Raw genomic sequence first — 20,292 nt, forward strand, 5'->3', positions numbered from 1 at the left:
TAGCATGTCATCTTACCTACATGAGCTCATTTTTTATGGGTGGAACAAGAAACTGTCCGAAACATCTTTTAATAATCTTAGCTTTCATCAATCTGCATTTGGTTCCACAAATTCACAGACTTTGCCAGCAAGGTGATGGGAGGTTGAAGTACCCCTGGCTTTAACGGAAAGGGTGAGTTACATCGCTGCGTACAAAATCCTTTTTCTCCTGAAGTTTACCTTTGTTCACTATTTTAGTATTTTCTGACCATGGGAGGATGAGTGGTCTTGGGCTACTTGGCTAAATATACAGTCACTGCCTACCTTATTCTTAGAGAATGATACACTGGTTCAATTTTGGACAACTCAGCACCGCAGTACAATCATTAGAGATTTCGGGAAGAAACACATGCGCAGAATATAAATATATTTCCATGCATTATTTTAAACGAGGTATATGAGTGTCTTTTTATTTGTCTTATTTGTAAAGACTGCATAGGAATTTTTTATTTTTTGGCAAATTAGAATCTTTCCCTAGAAGGGTTAGGATTTTTGTAGAGGAATTATAATATAAACCATCACTTTAAGACAAAAGGAGGCTGTTTCAGACTTTTGAAACTTTGTTTGCATGTGCCCCTGGGCTGACAGACTTCCTGTCCTTAGCCAGATTGGCTCTAGACGCTGGCTGCAGAGCCAGCAGGGTTTTTAGGCCCAGTTCACACATCTATTTAAGGCTTAAAGAGGAGAGCCTGGCCTCTCCATTTTCCCATTTTAAAGGTCTTTCTTTGATACACTCAGTTTAGATATTTACATAATGTTCACTAATGGTATCTGGACCTCTAACTATGTCCGAATTCACTGGCACTGGGCACAAGTCCACTCAGCACTTGAACTTTATCTGCACCTAGATAAAGTTCAAGTGCTGAGTGGACTTGAGGACTGAGGGATCCTCTGTTTGCCTAGGAGAGTATGATCACTTGCATCTTAAGTTGGTTGCTAATGTACCCCACCACACATGGGAACGCATGAGCGCACACGCACACACATTTAATTCCAGTCCTATTCAAGTTTATACACCCAAATCTGGTTTTATCATATTCCATCGTGACACATTTGTATTTTTTCCTGAAGGAAAAGTAATTTCTCATGCTTATTCATTAAGATTTTTCTATCTGCTCAAGGCCTATTGTGTGCTAGTATCTCTAGTGAAAGATGAAGCAATAAACATGTAAATAAGTAAAAAATAAACAAGCTAAATATCTCACAGTGATATATGCTAATCAGAGAATTAAAATAGGGTAGTGTGATTGTGAGTGACAGGGTGGCTATTTTAGATTCTGAGGTCAGGGGAGCCTCTCTGAGGAGGTGACATTTAAGCTAAGATTTGAACGTCACAATGTCACAAGCCACGTGAGAAACCCTAGGTAAGAGCATTCCAGGCAGATGAAAGAGCTGGTCAAGGTCCATGGTGTGTTCAGAAAGAAGGCATATGTTCCCTGACCTACTTCTCCCCACCTCCTTATCCTTCCCCTTGTCAGCTGATGACCCTACTTCCTACTGCACTGAGAGAAGAGGGGTGAGCTCAGGTCAGTTCATCAGCCCACCTATCTAAAGCCCACCAGCCATTCCACTTCCGGGTATTTATCCAAAGAAAATAAGAACACTAATTCAAAAAGACGTATGCACTCCTATGTTCACTATAGCATTATTTATAACTAGAGGCCCAGTGCATGAATTCATGCACAGGTGGGGTCCGGCCGGCCCTGCCCCAATCGGTGGATCAGTGCTGGGCCTGTCAGTAGGAGGAGACAGCAAGATGTTGGCCTGCCAGCCTGCCCTGATCGGGGCCCGATTAGGGCCTGGCCAGCTGCGGGGAGGGGCTGCAGGCAATTGGCCGGCGGGCCCCACCCCTGATTGGAGTTGGAGGAGTGGTTGGGGGCAGGGCCAGCTGTGGGGAAGGGCTGTGGGTGGTGGGCCAGCTGGCCCCACCCCTGATTGGTGGGGGGGTGTCGATTGGGGGCAGAGGTGGCTAGGAGAAGGGGCCGTGGGCTGATCAGTGTGGTGGGGGCTGATTGGGGGTGACCTGATCAGGGGCAGGGCTGGCCGGAGGTACGGGCCATGGGAGGTTGGCCGGCCTGCCCCACCCCCTGATTGGGCTGGTTCTCTGGCTGTAGTGGGCGTTATAGCAACCAGTCATTCTAGTCATTATGGCTTTCCAGTCACTGGCTTTTTATATATATAAAAGGTAGTCAAGATATGGAAGCTAACCAATGTCAATCAATAGATGATAGATAAAGAAATTGATAGATGATAGATAGATAATATTCCACATACACCCAATGGAATATTACACAGAAATAAAAAAATGAAATCTTGCCATTTGTGACAACATGGATGGATCTGGAGGGTATTATGTTAGGTGAAATAAGTCAGGCAAAGAAAGACAAATATCATATGGTTTCACTTACATGTGGAATCTAAAAAACACATGAAACCAACCAACAAACAAAGCAACAATAGACTGATAGAAACAGAGACCAAAGGGATGGTTACCAGAAGGCAATTGGTGGGGGATGGGTGAACAGGTGAATGGGTCTAGAGTCAATAATATTGTGATAAGTTTGCTTGGTGACAGGTGATCACTAGAATTAGTGGGGTGACAACATTATAAGGTATAAAAATGTCAAATCACTATATTGTACACTGAAACTACTATAACCAATATAGTATTATATACCAACTATACTTAAAAAATAAAAATAAAGCCCACCTGTGGAGCAGACACTCAGATCCCTCCCTCCTGTGGCTGTGGATGAGCTGTACATGCTGGGATACCAAAGGGGACAGCCCTGGCCAGCCTCCCCTCTCCCCTGCATCACCATGTGCTCCCTTTCTCCTGGATCACACCATCAGCAAATCTGCATGCCTCACCAGCTCCCCTTAGAAACAACCCACATTTGCCTTACAAAGAAACACTAAGACTTAGCTCCTTCCCCCACACTTCACTTCTCTGGAGCCCACCTTAGCAGGATTTTGATTACCAACCACTTCACCTAATGAGGGGTTTGATGATCTATTTCACAAGGGAATCCCAAGGGAGGTTACTGCTGTGGTTGAGGAGAGGGGAGTTATGGAGCTGAAGAGAGTTTTTGCAGTGTCTTTGCAGTGTGTCTTGGAGTTCCAGTCAGCAGGAATGTAAGCTAATGCAGAGGGAGGAGGGATAGAGGGGGATCAAAGATAGTTCCAATAGTTTTGTCTTTATGGATGAGATGGGACAATAATGAGTGGACTGTGGAAATTCAACTCTGAGATGCCTTTCAGCAGTCCTGTTGGAGGTGTCAGTGGACAGCTAGTATAGCAATCTGGAGCGGGCAAAGCAGGAGACGTTTATTCGAGGTTCACTGGCATGTGGATGGCTTTAAAGTCAGGGGTCTGATGAGGTTTCAGAGTTGCTGCCCCACCCTGGAACCAGTCTGTCCATCCAACCTTATCCTCATCTCTTTGCCGAGAAATATCACCTGCAGGAAATCATGTGTGTGTGTGTGTGGAGGGGGGGGACTCGGAATCCATAGCTCCTTGCCTTGGGCCATGCTGTTCCCCTCTCAGCTCTAAGGCCCCAGCTCACATGCCAGCTCTTCCTCCCACCTGCTTGTCTTTCCCAAGCAGAGTTAAGGGGAAAAAGGGGTCAATCCAGTGACACCGTTGCTGTGGCAACCACACCACCATCCACACATAAAGGATCTGCTCATGGGGCTCCTGCTGCTTAATATTCCCTCACAGTAGGTGAGCAATGCATTAAAAATCCTCCTGGATGAAGGAAACCTGGCCAAAACCTTCAGTCACTGCACTTGAAAAAGGAGACAGAGAGAGAGAACATAGCCAGAGCTGCCTGGGTCACAGTTAGAAACACACTCATAGCTTTCATAATAAATGACTTATTATTCAATTATAGAATTGCTACGGATGTAGATTAAATCGAGTAAAAATCTCTGGTCAAGAACTTTGTGAGGTTAAACAAATGCATTTCCCCGACCTCTCTTAGGCGGGACTGGGGCCCCTGCGATTTTTATAAACATACCACTGTATTTGAGGTTTCTTGGCATTTTTGTAGCAAAATCCCTGAGGCCCTCCGTTGGAAATGCTTTCTAAAGCTTTCAAGCTGAGAGAGAGCCGAAAGTGAGCTGTGTTTGACTTTGTGAGCCCCTACCGTCCACGCCGTGGCCAGCACTGCCATTAGCCACATCATCTGGCTTATTAACAGGCAGGCTTTCTTCCCCTGAATGATTCCCTGGGTGCAGTATAAACACTGCCGCTCCGCAGAGCACTGGCCCGCTCCCACATGTTTACTAACAAGCCGCCATGCTGGTCACGGTTGTAATCTGTCCCTTCATTTGAATACAACTTGATTCTGGCCTTGGAGAAGGGGTAGCTATAAGTACTGATTTAGTTCCCCTGGTTCCTACGCTGTCTTAGAAACTAAAGACCAGCAGAACCCTTTACAGTTTAAAAAGCCACATAAAATATTACATATCATTATTGTCCATAAATCTAAAACTTAGCTGAAGAAATGTGAATCCTTTACCAAGCCTTCTTTAAAAGTAACTGGCTTCAAAATGCACCCACATCTCTTCCACATCTTGTTTGTTTGTTTGTTTGTACTGATTAATCTTCACCTGAGGATTTTTTCCATTGACTTTTAGAGAGGATAGAAGGGGGGTAGGGGGAATCAGAGAGAGAGAGAGAGAGAAACATCCATGTGAGAGAGACACATCGATTGGTTGCTTCCCAAGAATTAAACCTGCAACCCAGGTATGTGCCCTTGACCAGGTAGCAAACCCATGACACTCCAGTGCATAGGCCATTGCTCTAACCACTGAGCATCTACGGCCAGTGCACACCCACATCCCTTATGATTGCGCCTCTTATGTCATGAGAGGAAGCCCTAAGTGGTGTGGATTTAGTTGTGTGCGGCTCTGATCCTCTCTGAACGGGATCAGCCTAAACACAAAGCAGCCCCTGCATCTCATCTCACTGTTGCCTCTCCTGTCACCCCATCCCCAACAGTCATTAGTGGTCATTTCCACTCACATTTGGAAGACACAATAAATTACTGTTGGTCAAACCCAAACATCCATATTTCTTTACCTCCAAGCACTAAAAGGTTCAACCCAGGTTGTAACAAATACTAAGGATCACCTAGGAATCTTTAAGAGGGTAGATTCCCAAGCTTCATCCAAATGTCCTAAATTAGATAAATTCTTGGAGGGAATCCAGGGCCTGCAGGAATACAGAGCTGCCATGCGTGTCTCTGAAGCAATGGACCCTGCGTTCACACACTGGCTGACATCTGCCACCACAGAGCTGCTGAATCCACAGTCAACTGACGAGGCAAAAATCGGAACTACTTTGTTTGACTCATATCCAAGGCAGACTCCCTTCATTGGAAAATACACTGAAGTGATTTATCTGTGGAGCCTCCTTTAGGTTTCAGATGTTAGATGGGAGCTCTTCATGCAGCTGAGTCCATGTTCCTCTTCTGCGTAGTTAAAACGAACTGATTGAGGACATTTCAATGAAAGTTTATCAAAGTCACAAATAATGAGTCAAAAGAACTCGGAGGAAAAGGGAGTATTCTTCCAAAGTACATTTTTCAGGAGTTGTTTATTCATTGTTTATTATTAAAAGTTAACAATTTATCTTACCAGAATGGGCTCATCTCAACAGAAGAGCCCAAGGCAGAAAGAGGCAAGTGTTGTGACCGACTGCGGGAGATAAATGCGACCCCCAGTGCCCCGGGGGAGCAAGCACTTGTTTCTGTGGTGTCATGCATGTTATGTGAGTCTCATGTGGTAGTATGGTACAGATAAAGCAAATATTTTATTCTGTTGCTACACTTGTTTTAGGAAAATTCTTTATCCAAACTTGAAAGAGCTGTTTAAATAGTCCCTTGCTTCATTTGGAAAAGTGAGTATGCAGATGTATGCTTTCTACCACCTTCTATGGAGCAATGAAAGTTTAATGATGGACAGGTAAAGGCAAGCTGAGTTAGCAGACGGTAACTAGTTAGGTTAGCCAGGAGGACAGGATCTAGGGAGCTTTAAAAGAAATTGTCCTACTACCACCTCACACCTTCTCCTACCTCCCAGAGGTGCTGATTTATTAGGTTTGGGATGGGCCCTGCCTCAGAACCTTTACAAACTTCCAGGTCAATTTATTAATGACAGCCATTCTGACAGGTATGGGGTGATATCTCATTGTGGTTTTAATTTGCAATCTCTGATGATTAGTGACCTTGAGCATGTTTTCATATGTCTATTGGCCATCTGTATGTCCTCTTTGGAGAAGTGTCGATTCAGGTCCTTTGCCCATTTTTTAATTGGGTTGTTTGGGTTTTTCTGGTGTTGAATTGTATGAGTTCTTTATAAATATTGGATATTAATCTCTTATCAGATGTATCCTTGGCAAATCTGCTCTCCCACTCAGTGGGTTGTCTTTTCATGTTGTTGATGGTTTCTTTTGCTGTGCAAAGAAGTTTTTAGTTTGATGTAGTGACATTAGTTTATTTTTTTCTTTTGTTTCCCTTGCTTGAGGTGATATGTCAGAAAACAATACTGCTATGAGAAATGTCCGAGATTTTATTGCCTATGTTTTCTTCTAGGATAAATCAACAAACAACAAGTGTTGGTGAGGATGTGGAGAAAAGGGAACCCTTGTGCACTGTTGGTGGGAATGCAGATTGGTGCAGCCACTATGGAAAACAGTATGGAGGTTCCTCAAAAAATAAAAAAAATGGAACTGCATTATACTCAACAATTCCACCTCTGTGTATATATCCAAAGAAACCCAAAACACAAATTTGAAAGAATATATGTACCCATGTGTTCATTGTAGTGTTATTTACAACTAGAGGCCCAGTGCATGAAATTTGTGCAAGAGTAGGCCTTCCTTCCCCTGGCTGCCGGCACCGGCTTCCCTCTGGCACCCAGGACCCAGGCTTCCCCAGCCCAGGCTTCATCTGGAAGGTCATCCGGAAGGACATCCAGAAGGATGCCTGGTCTAATTAGCATATTATGCTTTTATTATTATAGATAGCCAAGATATGGAAGCAGCCCAAGTGTTCGTCAATAGACAAGTGGATAAAAAAGTGGTGGTACATATATGCAATGAAACATTACTTGGCCATAAAAGAATGAAATCATACCATTTTGACAGCATGGATAGATCTAGAGCAGTGGTTCTCAACCTTCTGGCCCTTTAAATACAGTTCCTCATGTTGTGACCCAACCATAAAATTATTTTCATTGCTACTTCATAACTGTAATGTTGCTACTGTTATGAATCGTAATGTAAATATCTGATATGCAGGATGATCTTAGGCGACCCCTGTGAAAGGGTCGTTTGACCGCCAAAGGGGTCGTGACCCATAGGTTGAGAACCACTGACCTAGAGGGTCCTATGCTAAGTGAAATAGGTCAGACAGAGAAAGATAAATACGATGTGATTTCACTCTAAAGAATAAAATAAACGAATAAGCAAAATAGAAAAAGACTCATAGGTATTAATGGTTGCCAGAGGGATGAGGGGTTATGAATCAGGTGAAAAAGGTGAAGGGATTAAGAAGTACTAACTGAGAGTCACAAAACAGTCATGGGAATGTAAAGTACAGCATAGCGAAGAGAGTTGGTAATATTGCATCAACGATGTATGTGTCAGGTGGGAGATCGCTGCGCAGAGTATGTGATTGTCTAACCACTGTGCTGTGCACTTGAAACTAATACAAAGTAGTGGTGAATGTAAACTGTAATTTAAAAATAAAATTTAAAATAATGATAACATCCCTGCTCTTCTGTGTGACAATGCTGCCTTTGACTGGCGGTCACGTTGGCAAGCTCCCAGGTGTGCATTGTCAGAAGAAAGGGTGAGTGGGAATCCATGCTCTCACCTTACGTCCAGTGCGATGTAGACATTGTGGGCTACAAAGTTAATCACTCTAATAAATACTCACAGTGACACTCACACTGTAATAATGAAGCTTTCTTGAAGACAGTGGGACAATGATTTCCTGCAATCAAAACTGTTCCTGCCCTAACCAGTTTGGCTCAGTGGATAGAGCGTCAGCCTGTGGATTGAAGGGTCCCGGGTTCGATTCCGGTCAAGGGCATGTGCCTTGGTTGTGGGCACATCCCCAGTAGGGAGTGTGCAGGAGGCAGCTGGTCGATGTTTCTCTCTCATTGATGTTTCTAACTCTCTATCCCTCTCCCTTCCTCCCTGTAAAAAATCAATAAAATATATTTTTAAAAAATGTTCCTTTATTTAAATTAATGGCATCTAAAATCACGAGAATTAAAAGCTACACCCTGATTATGAATGGATTTAACCCAGAAAAGGCAGACCAACTGTGCTGCCTTTTGGGGGACATATGACAGTGATTCTTGCCCAGTTTCTGAGAATGATCCTGAGAGGCAGTAAAAGTAACGGAGTGCAAGGTTTGCAGGGCAACTGGGCAGCTGTCCAGCTTCTTATTGTTCTGAATAGTTCCATGTTTCAGATGATTATGTCTGAAAAAACAGGATCTAGAAAATTTAAAGCCAGTGACTTTGGACTAAATCTCAGGGGAGAGCTGAGCAAATGCCAAATGCCTAATTAGAAGGCGACAATAAAAAGGTCGACTTCTTCCATTCTTTGTTTCTTTAAAAAAAATAAATAATAACTTGAATCTCAAAGCTAAAACTTTGAAGCACTGCCCAGCTGGTCATCGGATGTGGCACAATGCAGGTGCCACAGTTGCCTAATGGACATTGGGTATTGGAAAGGCTGGTGCAGTTTTTGAGATTCAGAACAAATTTCCAAATGATATTAGCAGGACCAAAATGTTGCATTCCTGAAGTTTTAACATGTGGTGGATGACTTATACTGGAATATTCTTTTTGTCCTTCATATTTGATTTGTTAGACTATTTAGAAGATTTTTCTTTAAGCACACCAAGTCATGACTAAAATTCCTATTTAAATAGACATTATAAATTTGGTTTAACATTATATTACATAGCATTTGCTTCATAAAGAAGGCTGAAATATCATTAAATAGCTAAATAAAGTTAGAAGTATAGAAATATACAAGATCAGTATCAGTTTGGTGAAATTACATAGTGTTTCATTGCACAGGGAACCCTCTTCTACACAATTTACTTTTCATAACCTAACTCAATTTTTTTTTAAAGATTTAGGAATAGGAATCTTTCTCCCAGTTCTGACTTTTAGATGTGCTTATAAATTAAAATGAACAAACCAACAGGACCACAGAGGAGTCGGATGAAGCAGAACCTCCTATGGCAATGAGGAATCGGTTCCCTTACTGAGGTCTGCTCTCGGTCCAATGCAAGAGCAAGCCAGTCTCCCACCTGCTGCCAGTCTCCACCTCACCCAGGGTTTTCCAGGGGATCCTTGGATTTGTGATGCCCTTTGAAACAGCAAACTTGAGCTCATCATCAAGTCCATGAAGATTAGGGGAGATTTAAGCGTCCTCTCCAGGGATTAATTGCTACTTTAAAACAATGCTGGATTTGAAAAGGAATTCTCCCAGGCACCAGTGGATTAATCTTGCCATTTCTCTACTGAGATAAATGAAAGAAGAAACAATGCCAAGAAACACTATTCTGTCAAAGGATCCTCCAAAAACTAAACAGTCCAGAGTGCAAAAGCCAAGATTTATAAGCAGCAGGAAGTATGTGGGGCCCTTCAGAATAAAATAAATTCCCCTGCGTATTTTGGCCGTGTTCTTCTATTCTTTTCAGAATCAAGACAGATTGTTCACATGCAAGAAAAAATTTCCTTGTGGGTTTATCTTAGAAGATTCACACTCCAGCCTGCTCCTCCCAGGCCACCTGGTAGGCTGAAATATGCTAAGAAAATACAAGTTAATATCTAAATTAGGCCAAAGCCAATTTAACTGAGAGGATATCAGCCTCATAATAATGACAGTATTTTCAAAGCCCCAAATAAGTAATGTTTAGAATACTCATCCCTCTTATTATCATTAAATAATATGATTAATAATAGATGGGGCACAGATACTTAAATCTCAAGTGGGAGAGAGGTACCATGAGTCTGTCTTTGAGAATTGGGTGTAACCAGGACAGAAACTTGATTTTAGAATTGGTCTTTGTAATAGCTTTGAGTCCCTTCTTCACTAAATACATGAACTTAACTGTAACCTAACATCCATCCTTCTGTTGGTCAATGTAGGTTTTCCCTGTCCGCTGGGAAAAGAGCATCCGACCCTGGAGGCGGAAGTTCTTTCTCTAAGAAGCTTTGTAACTTATTCATGCTTGTCTGCCACAAATGGCACAAAAAGGACTGTTTCTTTGAGTGGTTGGCCTCAACTCATACCATACAACTTCATTTTCTATTATCCTAAGAGGACCCTGGGTTTGAAATTTTAAAAACTGCTCTACTGCCTCTCAAATTGGAAAAGAGCAAAATGAGGAGCAAGTAGCATTTTATTAAGAAACCCAAAGGAGCAGACACTGGTTGGGGGACAGTTTAAGATGTTATCTGATAAGCATCATTCACCAAGGAGTGAAATCTGACATGTTCCCTGACTCAGTAGTTACTCCTGAAACCCTTCTCCTTAAAAACCATAGCTCAAAGTTACCATACATGGTACTCAGTGTTTTGTTTTGTTTTTACCTTTAAAAAATTCTTATACTTTTCCAAATGCTTATATATTTTCTCTGGAGAACTTTAAAATAACTTGACCAAAGCACGCTTCATTTACATCACTTTTCCCTGAAGAGCACAGGTACACAGATCGAAAAGCTTCCCTTAAAGGTGAAATTAATTGTTTTTCTCCTAAAACTACCAGGTGTTACTACTTCTCTAAATATTTTGCAATAACCTAGGTACCTAGACCAATGGACCAGAGTACTATGAACCGTGAAAGGTTAACCATCTGAGCTAATATTAGATGAGAGTTTGGGGGAGTGAACAGGACACTGGGTCATCAAGCCCTGGCCATAGGGGATGAATGTCAAGAAGGGTGACACTTTCATTCCCTACACCTGTCTCCTTGTAGACAAGGTGTTGATGAGAACGCAGACCCATCAGGACCGCACAGGTTTAAGCCAAGCACAGTAAAGCATACAGCACTATGCACATGTAGCTATGACTATTCCGCTTCCACGCCTGTTAAGGGTCAAGGCCCTCAGAAATCAAAGGAAGATTTATGAAGTCAGATTTACCAGTTCTTCATTTTCAAACTCCAGGTTATACTGTGCTGCTTCTTCTGTCACTGGTTTCTGAACGATGTTTCTGCAGATGAGCCAGATGGCCAGACTAGCGATGAACATCCCAATATCAGGCACAAACACTCTGATCCCATTGCCAGCGTCAGCTCCCTTTAAGCTGTGGAAGGAAAGAAAAGGAGGAGGAAATTTAGTTGCTTTTATATTTCCATGGTTAAATTAGCATAAAGTATGTTTGAATCTTCTTAATGATTTAAAACAAAGGACACCCAGTTTCTGCTCCAAAGGTACCAAGAAGCTTTTCATTGACCTCAGAGTCTTATGTAATCTAAAATTTAGAAAGGTATCATGGTTTCTCTGGAGTTCTGGAAATATTATAAAGACCCCTAAATCAATGCTCACTCTCAAAACAAGCTAATAAACTATATTATTAAATAAACAACATGTCTGGTCCAGTTATAGGTGCTTGCACTCTAAGTGAAGCAGTTAAAAACTAGGCATATACTAGTGGCTAAGAGAGCTTTTACTTTAGACATACATCAAAGCCAGGAGGGAAAAAAGTAGAGAAAATGCTAGTATAATCCTTGAATTCAGGAATCTCTTCATTATTTGTAATACTTAGTTGATTTTTTTTCCATATTATTCCAAGAAAGGTAAGTCTAGTATGTTTTTTTTTCTTTTAGTCTTGAGAATTAACAATGAACTTCAAATTAGAAATTTGGGTTCAAGTGTCAGTATGACATCGACTAGCTGCATTCCACTGGAGGATTTCTCAGAGTCATATGTTCTTCCTCTGTGCCAAAAAGATAACACTATTTGCCTTCTTTATCTCATTTGAGTCCAATGAAAGTGAATCAATGTTATCAGAAATAAAACTTGTTTAGAGACAGGAAGCAAAAGATAGGAATATATATCATGTAAATATATATGTTTTTTCATATACTCTTTATGTAATTAAATACATACTGTGTTAAAGTCATGTTCATTTACATTGCATATATTATACTAGAGACCTGGTGCATGGATTTGTGCACTGGTGGGGTCCCTCGGCCTGGCCTGCACCCTCTCACAATCCGGGACCCTCAGGGGGTGTCAGACTGCTGGTTTCTGCCTGATCCCCATAGGCCAGGCTGAGGGACCCCACTGGTGCATGAATTCATGCACTGGGCCTCTAGTTTGCATATAAGATCTTTGTTTAATCTCTTCCCGCCTTCCTCCCTGCCCCCCTTTCCTCTGAGATTCATCAAGTCTGTTCCATGTTTCCATGCCTGTGCATTGAGCATCTGCCCCCTGAGGGTCAGTATGCATCATAGCTACTGGTCAAATGGTCGCTTAGGCTTTTATATATATTGATATTGTGATAAAAACATAAAAAAATAACAAATAAAAGACCGTCTTCCCCCCCTCACCTAGAAATAACCATTAGTAACATTTTGGTAAATTTAAAAAGTAGTAAAATAGCTACCACTATGGAGCAATTGCTTTATGCTAAAAGCTTGACACATATTACTTAATCCAACTAATCACTATATAGAGTTTGGCATTATTATTTAACCTCCTTTTGGTATAAAAAAATTAGGCTTCAAATGGCAAACTAATTCCCCTAATGTCATAGAAATAGAGAGTATTCTAATGTAGGATATTCCAAGGAAAAATCCTCAAACCAATCTAAAAAGAAAAAGTCTGAAAAGGGCATGCCCTGCATAAGCTTTATTTTGACAAATGGCTCTAACCTTTTCTGAACAGAGAAACATGAAAGTAATCAGAGATGCCCTTACCTCCATAAATAAAACAAATATGGTTGTGTCAGAGGTTTTTGTAAAATGCAAATTCCTTTCCTTTGGGACAAGGATAGAGTTTGATTAAGAACACTTCATCTAAACTAAATATATAATGACGGATGATTTTATCAGTGGAAAAATGTAGATTCTTTGTATACTTTTAATGTGTGCCTAACATGATCAAACAGCACAAGTGAGAACTAATTTCATTAGAAGGAAGGAAGGGGGTCAAGGTGGGTTTGGTGGAACAGGTTATTACAGCTCTTTCATGGAAAACAAACTGCCCATGGCATTTTATGGAAAGTACCATTTAAGTGAGTTGAGGGGGAAAGCGTTCTTAAAGGAAAGGTAACAAGAGCTCCAGCAGTGACTTCAGCTGATTCCAACTTCTGCGCATGGGCCATGAAGTTTCAATCACACTGTACGTGCTCGCCCACATGTGGTATTGTGTGGAAGAGCCACACTCAAGGGGCCAAAGATCCGCATGTGGCTCACGAGCCGCGGTTTGCCAACCACTGTGCTATGACTCTTGGCTTGCTGAGTTAACAAAGCAGTGCACTCATAATACTACCATTGCAGAAACAATAAGAGTGAGGAATCTATTGAAGAGCATGTATAATGAATGGGTCATAGTCTAACTGATACATTATTTGGGGACCATTTTATTAACAAAATTTCCTTCTTCATTGTTTAGACCAGTGCCTACTAAAGTACATTAATCTGAATGCTAGTCCTCAGAAATGCTGTTAATTAAAACAAAACAAAATGAAACAAAAGTTAAAAAATAGTCTTAGGTCCAAAAAATGTTAGAAAATCACAATGCATATTACTATAGTAAAGTACCTGAGAGGTTCTGTAGTAAAACCATACATTTGTGTTTGTTTAAGCCTCTGTTTCCCAAATTTATTTGATTAAAACCATTTCTTCAAAATTGTATGTAATATTTATTATATTCTGCTGAGCTAATGTTCATGGAACAGATTTTAAAAAATGTTGGGTTAGAGTCTGCTCATGGGTCTAGATATTTGGTCAAAGTGAATAGATAATATGGAAACTATACTAATGCGTAGCTAATCCCTATATATTTGACGTTTAATAGGCCTCTGATAATTTTAGAAGTCAATAACATCTCATTCAGCTCCTTCACCCAATCACCCAAATAGCTACCCATTCACTCAGTTCATGCTGGGAGCCATATGGGGTCTGTGCTTGGGAGAGGAGTTATGACTGAAGGGGTAGATTTGAGAGTTTTCTTCTCACATATGTTGACTCATTCAATAGAGTAAATTAGTGTTCAGGGACAGTGTATGCCCTCCAGTGATCGGTGAACTGTGGCTCACGAGCCACATGCGGCTCTTTGGCCCCTTGAGTGTGGCTCTTCCTAAGCCTTAGCTGTACCCTAATTAAGTTAATAACAATGTACCTACCTATATAGTTTAAGTTTAAAAAATTGGGCTCTCAAAAGAAATTTCAGTCGTTGTACTGTGTTGATATTTGGCTCTGTTGACTAATGAGTTTGCTGACCACTGGCATAGGGTAATATATGTGTGAGGCTCTCTAAAGTAATTTTAAGTATACATTACAGGCATTGAACAATAAGTTAAATTTTATTTTTAGTAAATTCTGCATTTGGGACTAAGCTAACCAGGTTTTGCATAGAAGTCCTGATTTAATAAATTAATAATATCTATGTATACATTTCCCATACAATGTTATCCTAGATAGTGCTGTTTTCCAGGCATATGAAATTATTACATTTTTTCATATATAAAAGTATGTACTAAACTGCTTAAAACATCATGTTCTCTTAAACAGGCAAACATTTCCTTTCCAATTTATTATCGTCATTGATCTTATTTATTCAGAGTGATTATACCTCTTGAAAGGGAGGTGAGGCCCTAACCGGTTTGGCTCAGTGGATAGAGCATCAGTCTGTGGAGTCAAGGGTCCCAGGTTCAATTCCGGTCAAGGGCATGTACCTTGGTTGCGGGCACATCCCCAGTAGGGGGTGTGCAGGAGGCAGCTGTTTGATGTTTCTCTCTCATCGATGTTTCTAACTCTCTATCCCTCTCCCTTCCTCTCTGTAAAAAAAAAATCAATAAAATATATATTTAAAAAAAGAAAAGAAAGGGAGGTGAGAAAGCTGGAAATTGGGAATAACCTACATATCCATCAAGAGGAGAATAAATAGATTAAATTAGGATAGATACATTAGATAAAATAAATACTACAAGTCAACAAATTTGTATATATTGTGTGACCTATGTTATCTTACAAACATAACATTGAGAAAAATAAAGGAAGGAAAAAAGTAGTAAACATTCAGAATGTTAATCACTTAAGGATTCAGGCATAAAGAACTACATGCACACAACTATTTCTGGGCAAGGGTGAGGGATACAGTCAACTGTATTTGTAATGTTGAAGTTCTTACACTGGTTGAAAGTTGATTGATAGATACAAAAGTATATCTTTCATACTTCATATTTTTCATAGAACAGTCACACTACTTTCTTGTGTAGAGCATATTTGAAGAACTTTATGTCAATTAGCTAGCCTGAGAAATATGATAAACAATTGATGCCATAATAGTCATGCTTATATTTGGCCTGATTGACTCATTAATTAAATTAAATTACAATTTTTCTGTCCAAGTCCAGTGAAGAAGTAAGACAGGCATGTACATTCATGAGCAAGTTATTTTCCTAAGTCTGTTCCTCACAGACAAAATGACTTTGAAGGGTCTTCCCAAGTCTAAAATTTTACTATGACTAGGAAAATCCACAACCAGAAGGCAGTGAGACTGAGACAGGATCAGGAAAGAAGGAAAATGTCACAGTTTCAGGAAATGCTGACAATGAGCATCTAGGTACAAACACGACCAAGATCATTTAAGAAGTTCAAAAAGAATACTCCCATTTGTGCCACTCTTTGGGGGAAACGAGTCCTTTGTTTCAGAATTGGTAGGAAGGTCAACTTCAATGGATTTCCAATATAATGATTAAAATATAAAATGAGCATTATTGAATGAATACAAACTATTAGAATGGTTGTATCTAGTCCTCTGGTGGCCTCTGAAGCTCATGCACTGAGAGTGGGTCTACGTTTGCTTTTGTTTTTCTTAAGCAGAGGCCAGGTTCGCTGATTCAGCTTTACCGGTCACTCAGATTTAATAAATCACTTTCAGGGCAGACAAATCAAGTGAATGTATATCTAATTGTAAAAACAATGAAAGAGATAGGTCTCTGATTTCAACTGCTTCCCGCATGTGTCTTAACAATAGCCATGGCAGCTATTTTTTATTTAATACTAGAGGCTCGGTGCACAAAATTCTGCATGGGGGGGTGGGGGTGGGGTGTCCCTCAGCCCGGCGTGCACCTTCTCCAATCCAGGACCCCTTGGGGGATGTTCGACTTCCTCTCGAAATCTAGGACCACTGTCTCCTAACCACTTGCCTGCCTGCCTGCCTGATCACCCCTTACCCCTCTGCCTGCCTGCCTGATCGCCCTAACCACCTCTGCCTGCCAGCCTGCCTGATCGCCCCTAACTGCTCCCCTGTTGGCCTGATCACCCCTAACTGCCTCTACCTCACCCTGCACCTGGGACCCGGACTTCCCTTTCTCTGGCCGGCCGCAGGCACCCAGAACCCAGGCCAGCTTTGCCCAGGCCAGCTGCAGCCGCAGGGGACCGTGGGCGGGTAGCTTTGCCTGGACTGCAGCGGCAGGCTCCCAGGAACATGGGGCAGGCAACTTGTCCCTACCCCGGGCCACAGCCTGGCTTGTCCCCATTCCTCTCTCGGGAGCTCATTTGTGCCTGGCTGGTCCCCATTCCTCTCTCACAGGCTCATTTGTTTCTGGCTGGTTCCCATTCCTCTCTCCCCAGTGTTGAGTGTCTGAGCCATTACAGCGTGATGGCATGAGGGTGTGATGACCATTTACATATTAATTCTTTATTATATAGGATTTGACTTCATACAGCAAGTCACGATAGCAGGACTAATATATTTTATTTGAATAGAGAAAGATTTAGATTAGAAACTCTGGAGAGTAATGTAACATTTATTGAGAATCACATTCAATATTGGGATCAAGGGAATCCAGTTGATGCATTAGAGAATCCAAACAATTAGCTCATTTCTGTGAATTTCTACCACTAAAATGGCAATTAAATGCCAATTTCTAATTACCTAAAGGTGTGAGTTGGTGCTGAATTTTCAGGATATTTTTTACATTAGCGGTTGGATTTGTGTGAATACTTTAAAATCAAAACACTGCTTGACTATTTTAATCATTTATCTCATTGTGAGAAGCTGTTGTAACACACACACACTTTATTTTCATATCAGTGTGTTTCTCCTGGCTTTTCACTTTGTTAATTATGAGGTAGAGAGCCAATTAAGAAAGTCCTAAAGTCCTTGCTTTGATGGAGGGCATTCACAGGGGTGAAGAGAAGAGAAAGTGCCGAAAGGGGTAAGGGGACTGTCACATATTCGTCCTGTGCCCTTGGCTGTTCAGGAACACTCAGCTGGCTGGGTCCAGCTCTGTTTTCAGTGACAGTATATGACTAGCTTGAAATCAACCCCACTGGGAGTGTTTATGCCATGGGAGTTGGCCAATGCTGCAAATTGGGTACCTGCCCCCTAGATAGCTGGTTGTTCAACATTCACCAGCACACCAGTATTGCTGTCGAAACACTAAAACAAACAAACAACAGAATCAAACTAAAGCCAAAACAGTAACAATAAAACTCACTCCTTTGGCCATATGACTCTGCAGCAATACTCTTAAAAACAGCCTAAAACCACTAACATCAAATCCAAAGTCCCCTATCTGGTGTTCAAGTTTCAGGTGTTCAGTTTTACTTCTGTTCCTTCAAATGTGTACCCCTTCTTCTAGACCCCTCGCCATCCTCGGGCAGTGACATATCCATTCCACTTTCTGGGTCTTTGCCGATGCGGTTTCTACCACTGTGACTTTTCACCCTCCTTTTCTGCACGTGGCCCAATCAAAAATAACATGTGTGCTCTTTCAAACTTGTCAATAGTAACAATTGTTGAAAAGGTTATACAGTCGATCTGGTCATCTCACCTCTTGTCAAATTCTTCATGCATCTGATGCCTGGCTTCAGTGGCTCAGTTGATTGAGTGTTTTCTCGTGCACCGATAGGTTGTCAGTTCGATTGCTGGTCAGGGCACATACCTGAGTTGTGGGTTTGATCCCCTGTGGGGCATGTACAGAAGGCAACCAAATGATGTTTCTCTCCCACATGATGTCTCTCTCTCTCTCTCTCTCTCTCTCTCTCTCTCTCTCTCTCTCTCTCTCTCTCTCTTTCCCTTCATCTCTCTAAGCATGTCTTCAGGTGAGGATTAAAAAAAAGTGAAATCCTTAAAAAAAAGTTCTCCAGGCATCTGAGAACTCATCATGTGCTTCATATTTGTTGATTTTGTGACAACAAGGATATCACCAAGGAAAGCCCCAGTGAAAGCCTCTCAGAAATACTTTCTTATTGTTGTCAGAAATAATGATAAACCTACAGGACACAAGGACTCACTCCATTTCCCTCTACTCCAAACATGCCCTGCCTCTTGCATTCGTCTTCTTCTTATTTTCTCTGAGTTTGCAAAGGCTCTTCCATCCTTCCTCACAACACAGATTCCAATAGCTCATTGTTTGGAGTCTCCAAATCATTTAGTCATAACAAAAGAGAAAACTCCACCATAACATTCATAAAAACAGAGCTGCACCACCCAGAGCACATCCCAAGTGCTCTGCCTTCCAAGTTCAGGACAAAACATGGGTCTCACTGTCCAGCTGGTCAACTACCAGGCTCTGTTGGAGATGGGGCTACAAGGACCACATGAAAACAAGAAGAAATCACCATTATTAAACCACACTGGCAATAAACACAACATGTCCTAACAGGTCCCTCCTGTTTTGATTACTGCATTGAAATACTTGGAAAAATGGATTAAATTAATTTTATTCAGAAAACCATAAGATATGCAATGGGTGCAACAGAGTAATACATTTATCTTCTTCATAAACATTGGATCAGAAATAAACAAGAAGCTGTGTGTGTGTCACTACTGGACGACAGTGCAGAATAAAGAAAACAGCATGAACTTTGAACTTGAAGACCTCAAATTAAACCCTATTTCTCCTAATTTAATTCAACAAATATGGATGAGTATGTATTAGGTCATAGCCATATTCCAGGTCCTAGGCAGGCAGTGCTGAGTAAGGCTATGCCTGTCCCTAACAAGGTGTTTGTATAAGGGGACAGACTGATAATGAGGCAACTAAATTCCTGCAGACAGGTGAAGGCAACATTACATTTGTTGTGGGAACCTTTGTACAAAAAAAAAAAAGGTACTACTGCCTGGCTGGCAAGGCTCAGTGGTGGAGCATTCACCTGTAAAACCAGGAGGTCATGGTTTGATTCCTGGTCAGGGCACATGCCCAAGCTGTGGGCTCCATCCCCAATGTGGGGTGTGCAGGAGGCAGCCAATTGATGAGTCTCTCTCATCAATGATGTTTCTATCTCTCTCTCCCTCTCTGAAATCAATAAAAATATATATATTTTTAAAAGGGGGACTATTAACTCTATTTAATAGTATCTCAAGGAGGCAACAGGGCAGTTCCCTCAATTGGCCAAGTTGGAGATGTGTTTTGAAGGGTGTGGCAAACAGCATCCATTGCACAGAAGATTGTAAGTAAACTAGAGGCCCAGTGCATGAATTTGATCACAGGTGGTGTCTGGCCGGCCCAGCCCCAATTGGTGGATCAGGGCAGGGCCTATCAGGAAGAGGAGACGGCGGGTGGTTGGCCAGCTGGCCCTGCCCCCTATTGGGGTGGGGGACCAATCAGGGCCAGGGGGAGGGGCCACAGGAGATTGGCCAGCTGGCCTCACCTCTTGTCCGGGCCAGCTCACTTGAGTGTCATAGTGACCGGTTGTTCTGGTTGCTGGCTTCATATATATATACAAATTGGCTTTGTTGTGATAAAAAAGAGAATAAATGAGAGGAGGTAGGATTGAAAGGTACTAGAATCCAGGCAGGGAGGGCTTTGAATGTCATTTGGACATTCAAATGTCAATGCCAAGGCATTTGGAGAAGTATTGGTCAATATCTATAGGCCACTTGCTTTTATGTGAACATATGGCAAGTTATGTAACCTCTCAGTTTTCTAAATTATATAAAAAGAAAACATTACATCCCTTATAAAGGGGTGGCAATAAACTGAGATGGTTACGGCGCTCTACCATCTGTGTAGGCAAATGGTGGGTGAGTGG

The 20,292-nt window shown here is 41.5% G+C and overlaps 1 protein-coding gene across 4 annotated transcripts in view; it reads right to left on the reverse strand.

The window, feature by feature from the left end:
* PIEZO2 (piezo type mechanosensitive ion channel component 2) overlaps positions 1-20,292 on the reverse strand; it is a 338,873-nt gene that overhangs the window by 131,650 nt on the left and 186,931 nt on the right. For all 4 annotated transcript variants that reach the window (XR_009454151.1, XM_059706647.1, XM_059706648.1 and 1 more), the window contains exon 5: positions 11,219-11,381. Coding sequence is in view for 3 of the 4 variants with exons in the window: in XM_059706647.1 (XP_059562630.1) it covers positions 11,219-11,381 (163 nt within the window). In the remaining variant the exon portion in view is untranslated. The remainder of the gene's footprint in view (positions 1-11,218; positions 11,382-20,292) is intronic.

The sequence above is a fragment of the Myotis daubentonii genome, chromosome 8 (genome assembly GCF_963259705.1).
Source record: "Myotis daubentonii chromosome 8, mMyoDau2.1, whole genome shotgun sequence".
In the NCBI taxonomy this organism is placed as follows: domain Eukaryota; kingdom Metazoa; phylum Chordata; class Mammalia; order Chiroptera; family Vespertilionidae; genus Myotis; species Myotis daubentonii.